At 46.6% G+C, this 22,337-nt stretch overlaps 1 protein-coding gene across 1 annotated transcript; it reads right to left on the bottom strand.

The window, feature by feature from the left end:
• Positions 1–2,346: 2,346 nt before the first annotated feature.
• LIPG (lipase G, endothelial type) lies at positions 2,347–20,452 on the bottom strand. The gene is made up of 9 exons (XM_054986643.1): positions 20,365–20,452; positions 13,535–13,728; positions 11,601–11,780; positions 10,942–11,050; positions 9,117–9,341; positions 6,690–6,932; positions 5,169–5,289; positions 3,378–3,596; positions 2,347–2,473 (listed from the first exon to the last, which is right to left on the bottom strand). The coding sequence occupies exons 1-9, from the start codon at positions 20,450–20,452 to the stop codon at positions 2,347–2,349; spliced, it is 1,506 nt and encodes a 501-aa protein (XP_054842618.1).
• Between the last annotated feature and the right edge of the window lie 1,885 nt (positions 20,453–22,337).

Below are 22,337 nucleotides of genomic sequence, written 5' to 3'. Positions count from 1 at the left end.
TACATTGTACACTGGGGGCAAGGAACGACGAGGGCAAGTAGCTACTGGAAGTCTGCCTACTAAGTTCAGGGCCAAAGTGAGGTTTGCACTAGATGGTTCCCAATTTGCAATGTAGTTTCAGCTATAGTAACTCAAGAATGTGCTTGCTTTGAAAAGAAAATGCCCTAAGAGAACTGTACAGCCCAAAATGCATTGGGACATTTTGAGTGCAATCCTAATCAGAGTTACTCCAGTCTAAGACCAGGGAGAGCCAGTTTGGTGTGGTGGTTAAGAGCACAGGACTCTAATCTGGAGAACCGGGTTTGATTCCCCACTCCTCCACTTGAAGCCAGCTGGGTAACCTTGGGCTAGTCACAGCTCTCATAGAGCTCTCTCAGCCCCACACACCTCACAGGGTGTTTTGTTGTGGGGATAATAATAACATACTGTGACACTGAGAGATCTCTGTCTTTTGGTGCTACACCTCTGAAGATGCCAGTCACAGCTGCTGGCGAAACATCAGGAACTACAATGCCAAGACCACGGCTATACAGCCCGGAAAATCCACAACAACCATCGTTCTCCGGTCGTGAAAGCCTTCGACAATATAATAATAACATACTTTGTAAACCACTCTGAGTAGGTGTTAAGTCATCCTGAAGGGCGGTATATAAATTGAATGTTGTTGTTGTTGTTATTGTTGTTGTTACTACTACTACTACTACTACTACTACTACTACTACTACTACTACTACTCTGGAGTAACTCTGCTTAGGATTGCACTGTTTGTGTTGTTAAGGGATGGCACAGACAAATGTATCCAGCTGTAGAATTCAGAATCAACTCCTCTCACTATCACGTTCTTTGGTTAAAAGCTTCAAGGTTAGAGATTTGAATATCTTCTAGGCAAAGGGCCACAAGATTACCAAAATTGCATTCTTTAAATTTCACTGCACTTCAACAACCTGCCAAGTTACAGCACATTTTCCCAGCTCCTGTGCTCATCCCCACTCCCTTTTCCATCCTCCTCACTTGTGTGGACAGAAACCTCACATTGCAAATAACCGTTACACACATTTTTGCTAAATTACTTAATTGGCATTTCTTATTAGAGTTGCAAAATTAGTTGCAATCCAGCATACAGTAATAGACTGTCTAGTCCTAAGAATTCCAGTGGGATTTAACTGCCTGGACTATTGTCTGGGATACAACTGGAGGTACCAGGGCGGTACACAAGAGTAGCTCGTATTGTGATATTAGCAGACTGCTAAATCTTGATACCCTAAAGTTGGGGGAGACAGAGTGCCTCTACACGAGACATCTGACTCATGAAGAACACATGTCGGAAGCTGCAATGTTGGCTGGGAAGGGTAGTTTAAAAAGACAGAGCTGTTGGCAGGGCAAAGGTTTTGCTATAAACTAGAGCTGTGTGAAAGGGCTGCAAAATTGCAAAATTCCAGAAGGGAAACTTCAGGCCATTATAACCTCTCCAGGTCCAAGCCCAGCTCTGGAAGGCAGCTCCAGCCCATTTCCATTCCTCACTACCCTCTAGTTGGGATCCCACACAGTTTTAGACTGGAGAGGTGAAATTGACAGAGCCTTTGGGGAGGCAAAGATGAAATTTACAAACCTTCTGAGGAGCGATCTCAGCCAGCTCTGTCTTTTTAAACTACTCTTTCTGGCGTCTCCCTACACTTGACAAACACACACCGAGATGTCTCGTGTACAGACTCTCATATTCTCTGTCATGCATCAGCTAAAAGCCTTTCTGTGTCAGCACTGCAGGAATGCGAATGTTGTCAGAGGCAATTTAAAGTAATCCATTGTCTGACCATTCCCATATAGATAGTTAGTGATACGATCACACTTCTCATTCTATCCATCAAGTGCAAACTGCAGACTGGCATAGCCTCGATTTGCCTTGGAGCCAGGCAGGGGAATGAGAGGGTGTTAAACTCTTCAGCCTACGTTTGGTTTCATTCTTCAAAACAAGGCTACCCGCTTTGCGTTGCAAACATTTTAAAGGAGAAGGCATGTCCTTTACAAACACACATGCTCTCTCTTTAAAAGGTGAATAACCAAGCAAGGATCCCAGCTCTGAAAAATAAAACCCACTGGAGAGCTCAAGGCAAACTTAGGCTGTTCAAACCTGCCGTTTTATGTGACCCTGTTTAACCTTGAGATCTAAACTAGAAATGACAGCAAAAGGACCTGAAACTTTAATCTGACCGTTTTTGCTCGCCTCCTTTTTTCTTAAAAGCCATTTTTCTCCCAACGGGCATTTACAACTGGAGAAAAAAAATCAGCATAGTATACAGGTGGGAGAAGTTCAGCTACCCCAACCACACATTATACCTTAAAATTAGATTAGGATACGATTGAGACTTGCCTGGTTTGATTTTTCACCTGCCAGCCGTCTCGACATTTCACAAACCAGAGCTCTTTGCCGGGAGTTATGGTGGTCATCTGGAGGTCCTCGGCACAAAAAGTCAGTCTGGAAAGCAAGCAAAGAAAGTAGTCCCAAGATGCTGGGAAACAGACTGCTGCACAGATCTTCGGCTGACAGTGGCTCTTTTGGCTGGAGTTCTGATCGCCTCTCTTTGCCACAATGTTGTTGCCCTGCCTGGCGAGCCATGCTGGGTATCAGGTGCAGCTAAATGTTGACAGCAGCACAACCAAATCTGGTGTGTGCCGAATCCCTATAAATCAGGCTAATGTGTGGAAAGCTTTAAGGCACTCAGTAGCCAGTGACAGGCTCACATGCTTTGTAATGACAGTCAGCAGTGAAATGGTTAATTCCCAGAGAATGGGAATCGGCGGCTTGTCAGTCAATCACAGAGCAGCATGCCTAGACAATCCTTCCAAAGGCTATCTCCGAGTCTCTCTACACGAGACATCTGACATGTGAAAGGGAGATGCAATGGTAGCCGGGAAGGGTAGTTTAAAAAGACAGAGCCAGCATCAGGGCAAAGGCTTTGCTGTACACTGGAGCTGAGTGAAGGGGCTGTGAAAGGCCAGAAGGGAAACTTCAGCCCATTATAACCTCTCCTGGTCCCAGCCCGGCTCTGGAAGGCAGCTCCAGCCCATTTCCACTCCTGGCTGCCCTCTGGTTATGACCTCACACAGTTTTAGACTGGACAGGTGAAATTGACAGAGCAAAAATGAAATTGACAAACCCTCTGAGGAGCAATCCTTCTCTTCTCCTCCACACCCAATTCTGCTCCATTAAGTCAGGGGCTGGAGTGTGGATCTGGCTCGCCTCAGTAAGCAAGCTGGTAACCCCAATTCCGTCAGAGAAACGGCATGGCAGGTTACAGGCTGCTTCCTGTCCCCACCCCAATTACTCCAGCAGCTGTCTACAGAAACCATCCGCTCGTCCTAGGCAGCCCCATGCTTACTTCTTCTGAGTCTCTCCAGACTTCACACGGATACGCCTGATGTGAAGCTCCTTGGACGGGTTCTCAGGCGGAGACCAGTAGCTCCTGAGCTCTTTCCACAGGCTGTACCATGACTGAGTGGATCCCTCCCACGTGAGCTTGATCTTCAAGACGTCCCCCACATCTTCTTCAGTGTAAACCAGGAAAGTGTTCGTGAAGTTCAGTCCTATCTGTCCAAATCTGAAATGAGAGGCCCAAGCAGTTGTGTTAAGGACGCACAGCGGCCAATAGTAAGCCTACGCATCTTTGCCAGGTGGAGCTTGTCTCACGATGCAATCGATCCAGTTTGCAAGCCATTCTGGGAACTATCGACTTTCCTTCTGTAAGGTGCAGATGCAAAGAAATGGTACACATATTCTGGGGGCCTTCTAACAACAACAACAACGCTTATATACCGCTCTTCTAGAGAGATTAGCGCCCCACTCAGAGCAGTGTTATTATTATCCCCACAATACAGCTGGGGAGCTGGGGCTGAGAGGAGTGGCTTCCCCAAGGCCACCTGCTGAGCTCATGGCAGGAGTGGGATTCGAACCGGTTGAATGCTGACTTGCAGACGAACCATTTAACCACTGTGCTACAGCAACTCTCAGTTCACGTGGCATAGCAGTGCTTAGTACCAGCTGAGCATGCACCTTAGAACAGTGATCATGGGTCAGGATCCTCAACAGGCTCACAGAGACCCATGTACAGGTTCAGAGGCTAGACTTCCTGTCACATGACCATGATGTCACATGACTTCCTGCCATGCGCTTGCCGTTCCGTCAGCCCCATGTGGCCACCTGAGACAAAGGTCTGGAAAGGTTGAAGACCACTGATAATGTACCACAGACTCTAGAACGTGCAGGGGTTTCCCCTTGCCAAATTTGCAGTGTTTCCTCAACAGCCAAACAGTGGCTGATTCCGCACACGTTGGATAATGTACTTCCAATCCTCTTTATAGATCATTTGAAACGGATTTTTGTGTGTGCGGAACAAAAAATCCACCTCAAACGATTGATAAAGTGCATTGAAAGTGCATTATCCAACGTGTGCGGAATCAGCCAGTGAAAAGAATCCCCTGGAGGCAGGGTCTAGCTCAGCTTCCTAGCTTTAAGCTTTTCCCAAGAGACGGTCACTCAACTGCATTCTACAGATACTAGGGGAAGGAGGATTCTTACTGCCTCCAAGGACATCTTTATTCTATAGCCCATCACATTCACAGTTGGGAAACAGCACCAAACTTTACCCCACTGCTTCCTGCAATGCTGGGCTCCTCTCTGGACAGCCTGAGCCCAGGTAGAATGCCCTAGGCACTTAGAGCTAAACTACAAGAGACGAATTACACGAGGATGCTCACGTGAAGGGAGTCACACTGCTAGCTGGGAAGCCAAGTTTTAAATGACAGATTGGAAGGCTCTGTCAATTTCCCCTCTCTACAGGGCAGCAAAGATGGCTCCTCAGAGGGTTTATTTCCTCTTTGCCTCCTAGAAGGGGAAGTGAAACTGACAGAGCCTTCAGGAGGCAAAGAGGAAATAAGCAAACCCTCTGAGGAGCCATCTTTGCTGGCTCTGCAGAGAGGAGAAATTGACAACCGATCTGTCTTTTAAAACTCGGCTTCCCAGCTAACATTGCGACTCCCTTCACGTGCGCATCTTCGTGTAATTCGTCTCTTGTACTTTAGCTCTCGGGGGCGGGGGGGGGGACTGATATGAAGGAGAGAAACCTGAAGAAATTGCTTTGGAATGACAACGTCAGAATCAATTGTCCACTCACATTTCCAGAGGCAGAGGCTGAGAGTCGCTGTTGGTGCCGTGCAGCGTCACAGAGAAGGTGGGCTCGGTTTCTCCCATGTTTTTGTAGCTGAAGACGTGTATTTTCATTTGGTAGTGGTAAACTGTGAAGATACAAGTGCAGATGCTTAACACGAAGCTGCAAAGGATCTGCGGCTGCATTTCAAGCGCCTTCCGCCAGCTGATTGACAGGTGAGTTCCCCAGTTTTGCACAGCAAGCTGGGATTGCTTCGGCTTCAGCCAGGCTTGGATCAGATTTTCAGGTGGAAAGCAGAATGAATTCATTAGTAGCAGGTAGGCATTATTTTCTAGGAATGGTCAGGGAGGTGGATCAGTTGCAAAGGAAGTGACTATTCCAGAGAGGTAGCCGTGTTGGTCTGTTGTAATAAAACAAAACGCAAGTCCAGCAGCACCTTAAAGACTAACAACATTTCTTCCAGCATGAGGATTTGTGAGTCAGAGCTCACTTCCTCAGATGCAATGAAAGAAAGAAAATAAATTTCCTCATTTTTATGCAGAAAATGACAGAAGGGAGACGGAGAAAGGGAGGAGTTAAGCGAAGAGAGGCCTGGTGTTATAAAACAGGTGAGGGTCTCACATTTGAAGTTCTTGTGACCAGAAGAACTCCAACCCCACTGAAGGCCAAATGAGACACAACATGAAACAATAGATTTGCGTTTGCTTTTAATGAGAAATTGCAGTTTTGATAAAAGGAATGAGGGAGAAGGGGGTGCTTAACCTATTCCCCCTGGCTGTTATTGCATTCAAGATTGCCCGCTCCCCAAAGGGTTAAGCAGCCCTCTTTACTGTGCCTCTTCTCCCACTCACCACCTCCCTTCTACTTCAAAGTATTACTTGTATGTAATTTGGGGTTGCCAGATCTCTCTGCTAGGGAGAGATTCCCCCATCCCTAGCTCCTCTTTACTTTCACTATTCTGAGTGGTGGCAGAACTTAAAAAAAAAAAAAAAACGCCCACCAGGCTTATGGCATGACATCAGTTCCGTGGAAACCTGGAAGTGACATCAGTCTTCTCTATGAACTACTGGAAATACTGTGGTTTTACCATAGAGTTTTCAGTGAATCCTAGAGAGCCACGACATTCCCAAAAGTGATATTACGTCGCCAACCCTCCCATGACCTTGACACACACCCCACCCCCAGTCTTCTGCTGGTTGCCATGCCTGGAAACCCTAATGTAATATCTAGTTTGGCCTTCAGGTGAACTTGGTTGGTTGCCCAGTTCCTACTGCCCAGGGTTTAAGGGCTAACACTCTTCCAGCTTACGAGAAGCATGTCCCCTTCCTTCCTTCTACCCATCATCAGTCCTCTTCCTAAAGAACTAGAAAAGCAGAGAAAGTGTGTCTACCTGGGTGCACCAGCAACACACCACAAGCAATCTTCCAGCTGTGATCCTCCCAATACTTCAGAAGTTAAAGGTAGCATCTTCCACAAAATAAGGAAAATTATCTAATGACCAGAGGGAAGACAGAAGGGGATGCCCACCTTTGAAAGGCATATCGGCCCGTGTTTTCAAATACATCTTGCTGTTCCTCTTGTTCCGCATCTTCTTGGCATTGTAGCCAATGCCGTTGCAGCGATTCTTCCGGCAGCTTAAGCAGATCCCTTTTTTGAAGCGGTTAGAGTCGGTGCACTGGAAGGCAAAGCTCTGCTTATCTTGGTTCACGAGCGAATCTACAAAGAGGTACACGGAGCGCTCATGTTCACACCTCACAACATCTCCGAATTCTATGGTGGCAGGGGAAGAGGAGAAAAATAAAACAGGCGCCTGTTTACAAGGCAGTAAATAACCAGCAGTTTACTATCCTTCCCCCAACAAAAAGAAAGAGACCCACATGTGGTAAGATTTACAGGCTCTCTGTAGTTCCGCACGAGCCCAGATTGGCCACAGGCCAGCTAGGCCTGGAGCCAGAAATTTTACAGTAGGGCACAAAAAGATAACTGGAAGGGCATCGTAAATCGAACCTGAACAGCCAATCTTGAACACACAAATTGCCGAATGTGTTCAAAAGATTTTAGGCATAGAGTAGCAACTGGAAAGAATACTCTTGGTGCTGGGGAGGGCTGCATCCATGAATAAGTGAGAATAGCCATGGGGGGAAACCTATGGCATGAATTTTCTAGAGAAAAGTAGTCCTCTATGTTAGCAGAAGGCTGAATGTTCACATGTCAAACAGTCTGACCAGCTTCATCACCTCACTAACCCATATACAGAACATGCTTAAAAGTTCTATGATGGGATATATTCCATATCTAGAGGTTTCCAACTATTGACGCATCTTATCTACAGCAAGTTATTGGGATTTGGTTTCGTTTTCTCGGCCATGTCGGACGTTCCTCTCCGCAGGTCCGGGGGGAACTGTCTGAGCAGGCTGACTGGGCGGTTGACCCGCGAGGGTTAACCTCCAGGACTCCCAGGGAGGGAGCCTGGATCCGGGGCGCCGCAGGAAGAACCCTCTGGAAGTAATGCAGGGGGTAAATTGCCCGCTTGCTCCAACGGAGGCCGGCAGACTTGCGCAGCACCGCGTGTGCTGCCGGGCCATGGAGAACGGCAATAAGCAGATTTAAGGTGAAGACCTGTAAGTAAGCGAATCCCTTCTGATTTTTAAGCGTATGTGAAGGATTGGTGGGAATTGAAGCTAAAAAGGCGCAGACTTCTTCCCCTGCACTGAGTTTCGGAACTTAGTTGGCGCCCCCCCCCCTAAGATGGCGACGAGAAAGCAGAGCCCAGCAATGAGTAAATCGGTGATGGCGACGTTACAGGGGAAGGGGGAAACTTTGGAAGAGCTGGTGAGACGAGCAGTTTTCGATGCTGTGCAGCCCTTCGTAGCGAAACTGAATGAAATGGGGCAGAAGGTTGATTTAGTGGAAAGCGAAGTGAAAGCCATTAAAGAAACAGCGACCGGAGCAGAGCAGTCTGCGCACGAGAACGCAGTACTCATGAAAGCAACAAGTAAGGAAGTGAAGCTTTTGGAGAATCAAATAATAGGATTACAAGTGGACCGTGCCCAAACGGTATTGCGTCTTCAAAATGTAAAAGAAGAGCAAAGTGAAAATTTAAAAGATTTGGTGTCTGGACTTTTGGCGCCATTCGCAAAGGCAACTAAAGAAGAGATAAAAAACGATATTTTGGAAGTCCGGCGGACATCTTCAAAGTATGCAATGAAGCGGCAGCTGCCTCGCGAGATTATTATTGACTTTTCATCTAAGAAGACTCGGGACACCATCTTAGACAATACGTATAATGTGGACTTGGATTATTTGGGCAATAAGGTTAAAATATTGAAGGATGTTCCATTTTTGGCTCGTAAAAGAAGATTCAAGTATAAGGGACTTGCGGCTTTTTTGAGGAAATGTGATATAAAATATAAGTGGCTGTTTCCAGAAGGCGTCTGGTTCAGATATAAAGATCAAACTTACAAGATTACATCGGACGCGCAGCTGACAGATTTTTTGTTCAACCATCAGCAGGAAGAAAGTTTGAAGTCTGAAGGGGAAAGTGGGGGGGAGGAAAGAGCGGGCGCAGCTGCTCCAGCTGCGCAGAGAGAATTGAGACCGAGACGCAAGGGGGGGGGAGAAGTTCTGATCCTGAATATAATCTGTATTGTATAAGACCTACCAATCTGATAGCATATTAGAAAGTTAACTTTTAAGAAAAATTGCAGTATGAAGGGAATACAAGACATGTAGTGTAGTGTTTTGTGTTTGTATGTTGATTTTCCCTTTTCCCAGTTTTCCTTTCCCCTTTTTTTCTTTCCCTTCCCTTTTATACTTTTGTAGTCTTCTGTAGTTTTTTATGTTAGATATTGAAAAAAAATAAAAAAAATTATCTACAGCAAGTTATTCTAATATGGCCAAGTCCGTGAGCCACAGCTTCTAAAATCCCAACCTTATGAAAGCAGATGAACTTACTCCCGTAGGCGAGTGATCCCAAGACATCCGTGAAGGTACACCCTGGTTGAACATCTCCTCCGTTGGGGTAGACATCAACGTGACCCACGGGCATCTGGATTCCGATGCTGACACCCAGGGCTTCCCTCGTGTACGTGTGCAAGACATCGACAAAGTCCGCATCGTCGGGAGAGAGACGCTTGTTGGGGTCAGCTCCTTCAAACATCGGGCCAGCTGGATCCAAGCCTGAATCGACATGGAGTCATGGTTAGGACTTCTGTTGAGGTGGCCACATGAACGGTTGACTAGTTGAGGAGCGATGTGTCACCCACTGCAGTGGTTCTCCCCCTAAACATCTGCAACTGCTCCTTTATTTTGTTCTACTTGGCATTTACTAGAGCCAGGTTCCTTCTGTGTAACGTCCCCCGCCTTGTGGAATGGGCTTCCATCTTTAGAAGTACCAACTTTGTATGTTTTAAATCTTGGAATCATAAGCTGCCTTGGCCCATAAGGGAAAGGCATAAGTGCCAATATTTTAGTAAACAAACAAAAAAGAACCACTAATATTGATCATCTCCCTAACCTCTTAGTAAATTTCGAACAGTCCTGCTACCTAAGTTAGGTTTCATACAAACTGTAAAGAACCCCCCTCTCTGCTTAGATATATTGCAATTCTCTAACCAAATCTTCTTTTTCCTTTGTTAATATTATATTTGAAAACTGGTAGTATATTATAAGCTATCTGCTTTTTCTTGTATCATAGTTGACTTTAACACTGTGTAATGTGTTTTCTTGTTTATGCATTGTATGTTGTTTTTAAAGTTAATAAAAAGTTTAAAAAAAAAGTCCTGCTACCTAAACTTTCGGCTTGGTGGTGCTGATTTATTGGAGATGCACGCAACAAATGTTCATCCGGCATATACACACAGAGATAAGTGTCAGATGAACACTCTCACATAAGCACCCGTAGAGCTAGTTGAGTTCAGCTTAACTAAATAACTAGGTGCTTTTCACACTAAGGTACCCAGCAGAAAGAATCCAGAGGAGTTAGACGTGTTAGTCTGTTATTGCAAAATAGTAGAGTCCAGTAGCACCTTTAAGACTAACCAACTTTATTGTAGCGTAAGCTTTCGGGAACCACAGCTCTCTTCGTCAGATGCTGGTTAGTCTTAAAGGTGCTACTGGACTCTCTGCTATTTTGCAACTACAGACTAACACGGCTAACTCCTATGGATCTACATTATTTATAGTCTTCCTTTTTCAGTGAGATTCAAGGCTATTCACTCCTGCTTTTCAGGGAGAGGTACAAAGGAGGGGGAGTGGCTGCCTGCACTTTTCTGAAAATGCAAATCTGCCAAGTTGCCAGTATATCAGCCCCACACCAGCCTGTAAGGGTGAAGTGAGAGGCACGGCACCTTGACGTAGCCTTTAAACGGCAACTCAAATACAGAGCGCCAGATGTAAAAATCCATCCGACCGTTTTCTCCGAGGGCAGCCCACTGAGTTCCACCACCTCTTTCCCCAGAAAAAAAGCCCTGATAATAATGATGATGATGATGATGATGTTAGCAGCACTTTTATACCGCAGATTAGTGCCCACCCAGAGAGGTGAACAAGTTACTGTTATTATTATCCCCACAATACAGCTGGGGAGTTCGGGCTGAGAGGAGCGGCTTCCCCAAGGCCACCTACTGAGCTCATGGCATTAGTGGGATTCGAACCAGTGGAGTGCGGATTCGCAGCCAAGCCACTTAACATTGTGCTACAGCAGCTCTCTGTATCTTAAAGTATCTTGGTGTAGGGAAGAAGGGTTGATGCTTGAAAGGGCATTTGCTGGCACACTTACCTGTAATCCTGCCTATCGTCCCCCGTGCATAGTTCCCAGTGTAACCAGCTACATGCGCGCCCAGACTGTAGCCAATCAAGTGGACATTTTGCAGACTGAAATCTTTCTCCTGCAAGGGCAAAGTTCACAGGCTCAACTAGGAATTTGGGGGCAGACAGAGGGATCCAGAGGCGCCTTTGCATGACAAAATGTGTTTCACGAATTTCAGTCAAAGAAAGAAGCATGCACACAGAACTCCGGGGCAAGCAAAACTGGTTCAGCTACCTATTATGTTGCGCACATGCTCATTTCATAAACCGATGCAAGCAAATCTGCCGCCTCTGGGCTGGAGAACGATGCTTTCCTCCAGCACCTTCCAAAGTTAAAGTTCCCCCAAGCTTTATTTATTCTCCTGAGAACAGGATCCAAAGGCCCAATAACAGATCGAAGCTGCATGGCAAGCGAAGGCTAAGCACGCGCAACACCACCACTGCCTCTGCAAAGCGACAGCTTGACACACAACCTGGCTTGCAACTCGGCAGCATGACAAGTCTTGACTGCAGGAAGTCTGCGTTTCTAAAAAGCCTTAGTTTGATGCCAGCTCCCATGCACAATTTCACAATTGTCCCTTGCACAATTTCAACTGCTCAGCGCCTAAAGCTTTTCCCCGGAAGCGTTACCTGTAACCAGTCAAGCAGCTTTGCCAGCTCCTTTCCAACCAGCCTGGTGTTGTTTACGGCACTGGTGTACAGCTGATGGGCAAAATCGAGCCAGTCGACCACCACCACGTTGGCTCCCTTCTCCCTTTCCCGGAGAGCCTGCACAAGGCTGCCCAGCCAGGTTTCAAACATGCCGCTCATCTGGAAGAAGAATCTGGTTTTAGGCCTCTTCTAGAGGGTGGAAGACTGCCATGTACATAACCTGGCCGCCCCAAAACTTGAACATTAACAACAACATTTAATTTATATACTGCTGTTCATGACCAATTAACGCCCACACAGAGCAGTTTACAAAGTGTGCTATTATCATCCCTGAAACAATCACCCTGTGAGGTGGGTGGGGCTGAGAGAGCTCTGAAAGAGCTGTGACTGACCCAAAGTCACCCAGCAGGCTTCAAGCAAAGGAGTGGGGAATCAAACCTGGCTCTCCTGATTAGAGTCCTGCTGCTCTTAACCACTACACCAAACTGGCTCTTGCACTTGAGCACACATCTGAGGGTTGTAGTTCAAAATTTCTCACTGGCCCATACTTAGTGCCGGCCACTCCCCTATAATAAACCCCATTCCATACGCTCCAGACGTCCTTATTTACCATGGGTAGCCCTTTCTTACTACCTATCCCACACGAATTACAGACCCAAGTTTTCCATTGGGGTAGCAGTATTAGTTTACTGTAGCAAAGCAAAACAAAACTCCAGTGGCATTTTAAAGACTGACAGCGCTTGTTCTACCGCAGGCTTTTGCAAGCCAGGTTTTCCTCAGACCATGGTTTATTTTGCCTTTTCAGAAAGCTTTTAAAATTTCATCCATGACCTTTGCTAGAGCTCACCTGAATTCAGACCCCTCTCTGATCACCAGAAGACAAATCTAAAGGGAAAAACACATCCTGCCTCCAGTGCCATAAATATGAATGCACGGCCACTAAGGTACCATGCAAAGTGGTGGCTGTGGTTTCATGCACTGCGGCCTGTGCAGGCAGCTGTCAAACCATTGATAATATTGTAGGACAAATATGCTATCTATTACATCTTCAATAATCTTTTTGGCTTATTAAACCCTCTTGGCTTTTAAATCAATTTGGGTGGGCTATCAGGTGCAATATATTAACATTACACATATCAGACAACAACGTAAAGAGTAATGGTGGTGTCTAATGTTAATATATAACGATGCTGGTGGAACCTTGGTTGCTGTCACTATCGAGACGAACAGTCAAGGCCTCAGGCCTGCAGGTGAGTAAGGTGGTAGACTGCTCAAGTGGCAAGATGCACTGCACCCAGGGTAGCCAGGTTTACCTTTATTGCAGGAGACCTCCTGGCAAACTCAGCTGATGCCCACCGATGCCTGAAAACCCAATGAGAGGAAAACTAGGGAGCGCACGTCAGCACTGTGCTGGCACACTGACATCACTTCCAACAAAAACCAGAAGTGACATCATGACATTTGGGGGACAATCTAGGATTTGTCAAAAACTCTATGCTTAAACCATAGATTTTGTGGTGAATCCTAGAGCACCCCCCCCCAATGTCATATCATCACATCTGGTTTTTGTTAGAAGTGATGTCAGCGCCCCATCGTATCCCTGCCCCCAACTACTCCTGGGGGTTGCAGACTGCAGTCTGGCAACCCTAGCGGCACTTCTACAGATGGCAGGTTCCAGTTTTGAATGCTCACGTACGTTAAAAACTCCATGCAAATAGCAAAAGGAGCAAGGGAGCTGGTTTACCCTTTGCAGGAAGTTCTTGTTTAACCCCGGGGAACATTCCAAAATGTGACCTTATGCCTGCAGTCTTAGGCAGCACAGCAAAACTGAGAAGCACACGCATTCTCTTCATCGGGCCATTTCTCTTAAGCAAAGAACAACCCGGAGCTACGTCCAATCCCAGCCTACTTACCGTCCACCCATGGATGATGAAGAAGCTTTTAGCAGACACATTGAACTTGCAGTCTTCTAGGTGCTGCTCTTCACCTATGGCGAGGTAGCAGCCAGCGTCGGGGTCAGCTGAGGTGTGAACGCTGAACTTCACCTGCAGCCTCTGAACTTGCGTTGGCTTTTCATCTGGCTGCTGCAGCCAAGAGGTGCTATCATCTGAGATAAGAGGATTTGCCATTAAAAATTGCCCTGAGGAATACAGAGGAGGCCAAAAAAGCTAAAGCAAGGTGGAATATTTATAGAGATCTCAAGGCACAGTCTAATAGCCCTAATGCCTTGGCAGCCACTACCCCAAGCGCCTGCCAAAGCCACTCTTCAACTTGGAGCAGGCTCCCTTCCTTCGTAAGGGGGAGGCAGATTTCACTGAAAGCCTTCTTATTTTATTTTTAGGCTGCACTTTGTACAAGGTTTTTCAAGAAGTTGCTGTTTGTTAAGATGCTCTGGCAGAAATTTCCTTTTTGAAAAGTTTCCTTCTTTTTCATTCCATAAGCACAACACCGTAAAAACCCCAGCTTCTGATATTTGGAGTCCTGCTCTGATAAATGGGTTGGATTTGGTGCAAAGAACGCACAAGATCAACGCAAGGATTGCCGCTCTCCCTTCTCCCTGGGCTACTTTTTCTAATCCCAGGAAAGTTTGCCAAACCTGCATGGAATAATATCCATGAGAAGGGGGGGAAGGAATCCCTTCTACCTCTTCTGTCAGCAGATCTCCACAAAAGGGAGCAATTCCCCCTCCTAGCCCCCTGACCCTTATGGCTATTATTCCACATGCTTCCGGCAACCACAGGAATAAACTTTCTTGGGGTCAGAAATGGCTGCTCAGGGAGCAAAGATCCAGGGACATCCTCAGTTACCAGCACTTTCCACTGACAAACGGCAGAATCCAACCCAATATTTCTGGCAACCCAGGGAGAAATTTAGCAGAGAAAGACCACGTAAGCATCACTGCTTGGTGCAATGTACATGAGGTTTTCCCATTGTTGTTCGCATAAATAATCCTGTGAAATATTAGAAAAGAGCAAGAGTCCAGTAGCACCTATAAGACTAACAAAATTGATGGTAGGGTATGGGCTTTCGTGAGTCACGGCTCACTTCTTCAGATACTTCATCTGAAGAAGTGAGCTGTGACTCACGAAAGCTCATACTCTACCACCAATTTTGTGAGTCTTATAGGCGCTACTGGACTCTTGCTCTTTTCTAGTGCTACAGACAGACTAACATGGCTGCCCATCATGATCTATCTCTTGTGAAGTATGTTGGCCTTGAGAGGCAGGTCACCTAGTAAGTAACACTGGCTGAACAGGAATTTGAACCCAGGGCTCCCTACTACACCTTGCCAACTCTTTGTCTGCTACTCTGGTGCTTTCTTGTTATGTTTTTTTTTAAAAAAACTTTATATTCTACTTTATTTCCCATTGGGGCCCCATAATGACTTACAGCATTATCTTCTCCATGCTGTCCTCACAACTATCCTGTGAGGTAGGTTAGGATGAGTATGTGGGACTGATCCAAGGTCGCCCAGTGAATTTCCATGGCACAAATTCGAACCTGGGACTCCCAGATCCTAGCCTGGCACTCTAACCACTACACCACACCAGCTCTAATGTGCAAAGACTGTGATTTTCAAATGTTCTACCGAATCCACTTGGCTGTTGGGTTTCTGGGTGACATAAAAAGGGGCCAGGGTCACACATGATTCTCCTCTGAGCATACAAAGCTGCAGGGGCACCTCAGCAAAGGTGGTCGAGCCATCATCCACAGCCAGCTGCCTGCCATTCCTAATCTTCTCATTAAGGAACCCTTCCTAAACTTCCAAGATTCGTAAGTTTCCAAGGAACTCCAGGAATCCCCAGGAGGAAGCACAGGTCATAGGCTATTGCGCAGTGTGTTGCAATTGCACCGTGTGTGCAATACCAGGCTATGAGTTTAAAGAGGCTCAAGAATCCACTGATCTGGATAGCCCAGATCTCGTCAGATCTCAGAAACTCAGCAGGGTCAGTGATGGTTGGTACTTGGATGCAGGACAGACTTTAGGTTTGGGGGGGCTCTGAGCAGAGAGTGTTTAGATCCCCCCATGCTATTAGGCTCCCCTTGCCCTCCCACCCACATGCCCCCCACCTGCCTGTTATGTTCTTTCTTTGCCCTCTCACAAGCTCTCCCACTACCTGCCGTCACAGCTGCCCATACTGCCTGCACACTTTCCCTGCTGGCGCTGGGTAGTGGGTGCAGCTAGGAATGGCACTGCCATGTCCACCAGGAACACTGATACTTCATGCACCACCCACATGCCTTTCTCCGGCAGCGCTAGGCAGCACATGCAGCTGGGAACAGAAGTGACAAAGCATTCACAAGCAGGCAGTGGGAGGGTGTGAGTGCGAGCATCAGCGAAGATGTGCGGTAGAGAGTCAGCAGCAGTGGTCCCCACTAGAAGCCGTGGGTCCCTGGCAGTTGCCCGCCTTGCCATGTATTGACGCCGGCCCTGCTTGGATGGGCAACCAAGCAGGCTATGCAGAGGTAGGCAGTGACAAGCCACCTATAAATGTCTCTTGCCTTGAAAAATCGATGTGGTCCCAATAGGTCAGCTGCAACTTGATAAGAGGGGAAATGCACACCCTTCCTTACTCACGAGGTTTCAGGTAGATTTAAGATACCCAGGGCCTGTGCCCCACACATGCAGAGACCATGCTGGGCCCTTCCCTGTTTGCAAAAATGCAAAGAGCAGATTGTACTGTCCCCTTCCTACAAGCCCTGAAATCTCCTATGCAGAAATCTTCTCCGCTTACATATACCCAAAGATACAAGGCCACGGCATTAATTTTTGGAGAGGAGGGAGGACTTCGAGCTTTCCTACTCTCTTCACTCCATGCAGAGGCATCCTGGTCAGCGTGCAATCCCAAGAACGCCTTCCTGGGAATAAATCCCCATCACTCAAGGTGGATTTGATTTAAATCGAATCGATTCAAATCACGATTAAATCGCTGGTCAGTAAGACTAGATTTAAATCAGGGTTTTCTACATAAAGATTCCGCACTTTCAATGCACTTTATCAATCATTTGAGGTGGATTTTTTGTTCCGCACACAAAAAAATCCGTCCCAAATGATCTATAAAGAGGATTGGAAGTGCGTTATCCAACATGTGAGGAATTAAAGACTCCTCCCACTTAGCTTCTTGTACAGATCTATTCTACTCCCAACAATCTTCTACTCATTGAATTTTTTGAAACTTGGCACTTAAGAGGGAAGGGATTGGTTCTGTGTACAAAGATTTGCAAAGGAACAATGAGATTAAGGTCTTTTTCTCAACTGTGTATGTTCATTTTATAACCTTTTTGCGGTGAAGAAGAGACATGATCTCTGCAGACACAAATTCACGGGTTTGAGAACTGTAAAACCAAGCATCTGTGATAATATCTTCTAGGCAGAAAAACTGCCCAATAATCTTACCGAAAGGTCTGGAAGAGCATGACATTGTGAATGGATTAATGGAATTTGTTTATCAAAAAATTTAAACGTTCCTTGAATATACAGCCTCATGCTACATAATTAAAAACTAACCCTTATTTCATGATTATAACCGTTGGACTATAATGTATCTTAAATTTAAAAAACCATCTTTACATAGATTTTTCCTCAAAAAACATTTTAAAAATCCATTTATCCACCCTCCCATCACTGCAATTCTATGTAGAGTTACTCCAGTCTAAGCTCACTGAGATCAACTGCCTTTGACTAGAGTAAATCTACATAGGATTGCCCTGCATGAGTAGACCTGCTTAAGATGGCACTGTTACATACTTCTACAGAAGAACCCTGAAGGCATCATTTACCTAGCTCCCTTTGAAGTGGCTGTTGCATAAGAAGAATGGGCTTGACAAAACGGTTTGGACTGCATACTTTGGATCTTTCTAGAGCCTTAATATGTCACGTTATCCTCATTCAACCTTATCTACAAACTCCAATCGCGCGGCCTCAACCACAGGAAGTCAATCAGGTCACTTAAACCCATAGAAAAGTTTGCATTTTCCCATCAAATCCAAATATCTCACACACAAGGGAAGACAGCAGGAGAGAACAGTATTGTAATGAAAATTCAACGTTCTTTAGACAAATTACTAGAGCCAGTTTAGAGTGTTCTCTTTGCAAACACATGCATGGAAATTTATACATGCTCATCTTCCTAATTCTGAGCAAAACCTCAGTACGCTTTTTAGGGTTTGAGAACCACAAAATATTTTCCAAAAGGACTGAAAATAGCAGGGCTTTCAGCACTTCAGCAATGCTTTGGTCTAAGATACAGCGCACACAGTAAAATTCAGATGCGATCCAGTGGCTGTAAGTGGAATTACAGGTCGTTTTACTCGAGCGACCTGCTAACTTTTCAGAAAGTCACAAAACCAGTTAAACAGCGGAGCCTAGACGCACGTCAGCTAGAGAGACTCAAAAAACTGTGGCCCTCGAACCTCCATTTCAATTCCGATGGCTTCAAAGAGTGCCAGCAGCGATAAGATCTTAGATACCTACAGGATTCTCTAATAAAACAGAATACAAAGGAGTCTACGCTAGTGCTTTGGCCAGAGTTAACATTCACATCAGCGACCCGGCTCAGCTCTGAATAAAGCACACTGATGCTTTCAGTTCCCCAGCAATAGCATGAAAATCACAATTTCACACGAGCCCAGGCCGGCTTTGGCAACTTCAAAAATCAAGATCCAGCAGAGAACGCTCAAGCACTTCTGAGCATGTGCAAAGTGCCTCTCCCTTAAGGAACGGGTACAAATCGTCTCTGCCCATAAAATACTATAGGAAAATGTTTGCAGCTCAGACAGGTGTGCCCTGGAACGTTTAATTTTCACAACAGAAGCGCCACCTTTTCTGGTCTGCTTCCCACCCTATTCACAAGAGGATGCATTTATGAGTTATTTCCTCCCTCCCAATCTGTTTTTTTTTTTTTAAATCAAAGAATGCAACACACAGCAAAAAAGAAAAGCTCCTTATTTAGGTATTTTCTATTAATAGCAGAACCACCTTCTTCATCAGCTCAGCTCCCGTAAATCTGAAACCCGGCTGCCTCACAAGCAGCGTTAGCAGAAAAATCACCAAAGCAGAGACAAGCTAAAAGAACGCCACTGAGTCTCTCTGCACAAGACACATCGGGGACACTCCAGTGGCTTCCTTTCTGTGTGGTCGTATATTCAAGCATGTCTCCCTAGCAGTGCAGGTGTACCCACAATGGGAGAACGTGTAAGATCTTTCACTTGAGCAACCTCGTATAAGATGTCTCGCCTAGAGAAACACTGAGTGTAAGTTCTTTCACTTGCGCATGCCCATCTAAGATGTCTTGTGTAGAGAGATTCTGAGTTTTTACATGACCAGCATACCGTAGAAGCCCCATATTTGCCTGGCTCTCATTTCTTTCCATGGGGAACGCCCTTTTTTCTGACGGCTCTTTCCCCGTACCAGTTCTCCAGAAAGCTCTAAGAGTCAGCCCTCATTTACTCAGAAGCACAGAGAAGTCTTGTTAAAAGCCCAGACCAGAAGTGACATAAGCTGGCACCTTCTGAGATGCTCTGTAGAGCATTGCCACTTTCCCCTTCGCTTATATTTCTGAAAAAATGAAATACTTCCCCCCCTCCAAGGAAATAAATGAACAGCTCTAGAGCGCTGCCCCCAAGAGATGCTCGAAGTCTCAAAGGAAAACAGACCTTTCAGGTTTTCACCAAGCAAGCCTTGAAGTGGTATTAATTCAATTTGTGGCATAAAAGCTCTGTCCCCTGGAATTCTCACCTGCATTACAAAAATGAGGTCTTTTTCACACTTAAAACTGCACGTTCCTACAAACAGGGTTATCATTTAAGCTTCACATATAGAAATGCTCGGCATTCGGGTTTGCTTGTGCATGCTCTCCTTTTCCACAACTGCAACAAGCAAACACACACACACACCCCACAGAGAACACAAGTGTCTTTTGCTCCATGCACACAAGACGCTACATGCGCACATGATCCTTGGATGTGAGCTGCAATGCATGACAACCTGCAAACATGTTGAATTCTGTTGCTGACTCATAAGTTCTTTCCCACCAGGCAAGACTCTCTCATCACCGGGCTACAGGAGGGGCTGTGGCTCAGTGGCAGAGCACCTGCTTTGCAAGCAAGAGGTGCCTAGTTCAATCTCTGGCATTGCCAGCTCCAAAGAGGCCAAGTGCAAAGAGATGTGAAAGTTCTCAACCTGAGACCCTGGAGAGCAGCTGCCAGTCAGACCCGGCAAGGCTAACAGGTGAATTCAGGTGGATCTGCAGAAGAAGAGCAAGATTCGGGTCCAGTAACCCCTTAAAGCCCAATTCAATTTGCAGGATATGAGCTTCCCCAAGAGAGCTTTGACTCTCGAAAGCTCAGACCCTGGAAATCTAGAAAAGAGCAATTTGTGGTAGGGTATGAGCTTTCCAGAGTCACCGCTCACTTCTTCAGATAACAGCTAGAATGTGAGTCCATCTGTCCTTCTCTCTTGGAGAGTGGAAATCGACTCCTGGAAATCTAATTGGTCTTCACGGTGCTACTGGACCAGAATCTGGCTCTTAACTGGACTCGAAGGCAACGTCAGGTGCAAGAATGTCTACTCTGAAGTATATTCCACCTAATCCAACGGGGCTTACACCCAAGAAAGCGTTCTTAGGATTGCAGTATTTCCCTATCAGCCAAGTTTTAGGTGGGCAAGATCCGGGTCCAACAGCCCCTTAAAGACCAACTCGATTCCCAAGGCAGAGCTTTCGAGATCTTGCCCCAAGTTTACCATTTCTCTCGGGCACCGGCGAGGGGTCCTCCGCAGAGACGCAGGCGACCACCCAGAGGCACGGCAGCAGGAGCGCCAGCTTGCTCATGGCGTCCGGCAAATCGGGATCCCCTTTTGTTTTATTTCCTTTGCTCTTCTTCCCCCCGGGCTGGCTTCGCAACGCCGGTCGGGGCGATGAATAAAGTTGCAAGGAGAGCGAGGGAGGGGGAGAGAGTCGCCAAGTTGCAGAGAGAGAGAGCTGCGATGTTGCAAAAAGAAGGTTGCAACGCTGCAAAGAAAAGGTTGCAAAGCTGCAAAGAAAGAATTGCAAAAAGAGGGTTGCGAAGCGCGCAAGCCCGAGCGAGTGAAAGACCAGCGGAGAGAAGTGGCAGCAGCCAAGCCGGGCTCGGGGCTGGGAGGGAGGCAGAGGCTCCAGCAGCCGTCGGTGCAGCGTCTGCGGGCGAGCGCGCCGGCCGGGGGTGCTTTTCTAGGGCGGCGAGGGAGGCGTCACCTGACCCATGGCCAGATGGGGACGGCGCGGCTGGCTTCGCCGGCTGCGCCCCTCTGATTGGTCGCGCCTCCCCGACGCCGAGAGAGAGCCGGCCAAAAAGTCTGAATGAACGCGCGACACACCCACCGCCCGCCCGCCTGCCTGCCGGGGAGGGAGGCAGGCAGGCAGGCAGGGCAAGGCAGGGCGGGGGATGCTGCCCGCCAGGGATGCCCTTCTGAGCAAGATCGAGATGGGGAGCCCTCTTGGTCCCTAGAAGTAGAAAAGAGCAAGAATTTGGTGGCATCTTAAAGACTTGCAGTAGAAAAGATCAAGAGTTCGGTGGCACCTTAAAGACTTGCAGTAGAAAAGAGCAAGAGCCCAATGGCACTTTAAAGACTTGCAGTAGAAAAGAGCAAGAGTTCGGTGGCACCTTAAAGACTTGCAGTAGAAAAAAGCAAGAGTTTGGTGGCACTTTAAAGGCTAGCAGTAGAAAAGAGCAAGAGTTCGGTGGCACCTTAAAGACTTGCAGTAGAAAAGAGCAAGAGTTTGGTGGCACTTTAAAGACTTGCAGTAGAAAAGAGCAAGAGTTTGGTGGCACTTTAAAGACTTGCAGTAGAAAAGAGCAAGAGTTTGGTGGCACTTTAAAGACTTGCAGTAGAAAAGAGCAAGAGTCCAGGGGCACCTTAAGGGCTTGCAGTAGAAAAGAGCAAGAGTCCAGGGGCACCTTAAAGACTTGCAGTAGAAAAAAGCAAGAGCCCAGTGGCACCTTAAGGGCTTGCAGTAGAAAAGAGAAAGAGTACAGTGCCACCTTAATGGCTATAGGCTAACAAAATTTGTGGTAGGTTATGAGCTTTTGTGAGTCACCACCCACTTCTTCAGATACAGCTAGAATGTGAGTCCATTTGTCCTTAGATCTTGGTGAGTGGAGTGATTTCAAATGCCACCCTTCTGCATATCCCATCCTATCCAATCATGCCTGCTATTGCTATTCACCGTCTTTTGTCATTTGGCGGCTATTGTCATTTGGCATCTGAAATCACTCCACTTTCCAAGATATAAGGACAGATGGACTCACATTTTAGCTGTATCTGAAGAAGTGAGCTGTGCCTCACGAATGCTCGTACCCTTCCATAAATTTTGTGAGTCTTATAGGCGCTACTGGAGATCAGTTGTAATTCCAGGAGATCTCCAGCCACCACCTGGAGGCTGGGACCCCTAAGTGGAACAGCAGGACCTGAGTCCAGTGGTGCTTTAGAGACCAGTAAAATTTCCTGGGTATCAGCTTTCGAGAGCCAAAGCTCCCTTCATTAGATACAAGTAGCAATGGAGATTTCTTATATCCTCCTGACTGGGATATAAAGACTGAGGGATCTCCACATCTCCCTATATCTGAAGGAGCTTTGGCTCTCAGGAGCTGATACTCTGAAAATCTTGTTGGTCTTTAAGATGCCCCTGATTCACATCTTGCTACATAACAGCATCAGCCCAGTCGCATTGGCTAATG

This window comes from Eublepharis macularius, chromosome 8 (genome assembly GCF_028583425.1).
Source record: "Eublepharis macularius isolate TG4126 chromosome 8, MPM_Emac_v1.0, whole genome shotgun sequence".
Taxonomy (NCBI): Eukaryota; Metazoa; Chordata; class Lepidosauria; order Squamata; family Eublepharidae; genus Eublepharis; species Eublepharis macularius.
The sequence above is the reverse complement of the archived record's forward strand: the minus strand, read 5'-3'. Positions and strand labels throughout refer to the sequence as shown.

Bases quoted from the DNA above. Each gene is read 5' to 3' on its own strand.
- LIPG (XM_054986643.1), bottom strand. From the start codon at position 20,452: ATGAGCAAGCTGGCGCTCCTGCTGCCGTGCCTCTGGGTGGTCGCCTGC. The intron at 13,729-20,364 runs GTAAACTTGGGG...CTCTTATCTCAG, and splicing joins GCCGGTGCCCGAGAGAAATG to ATGATAGCACCTCTTGGCTG. The intron at 2,474-3,377 runs GTAAGCATGGGG...CTTGCTTTCCAG, and splicing joins TCTGGAGAGACTCAGAAGAA to ACTGACTTTTTGTGCCGAGG.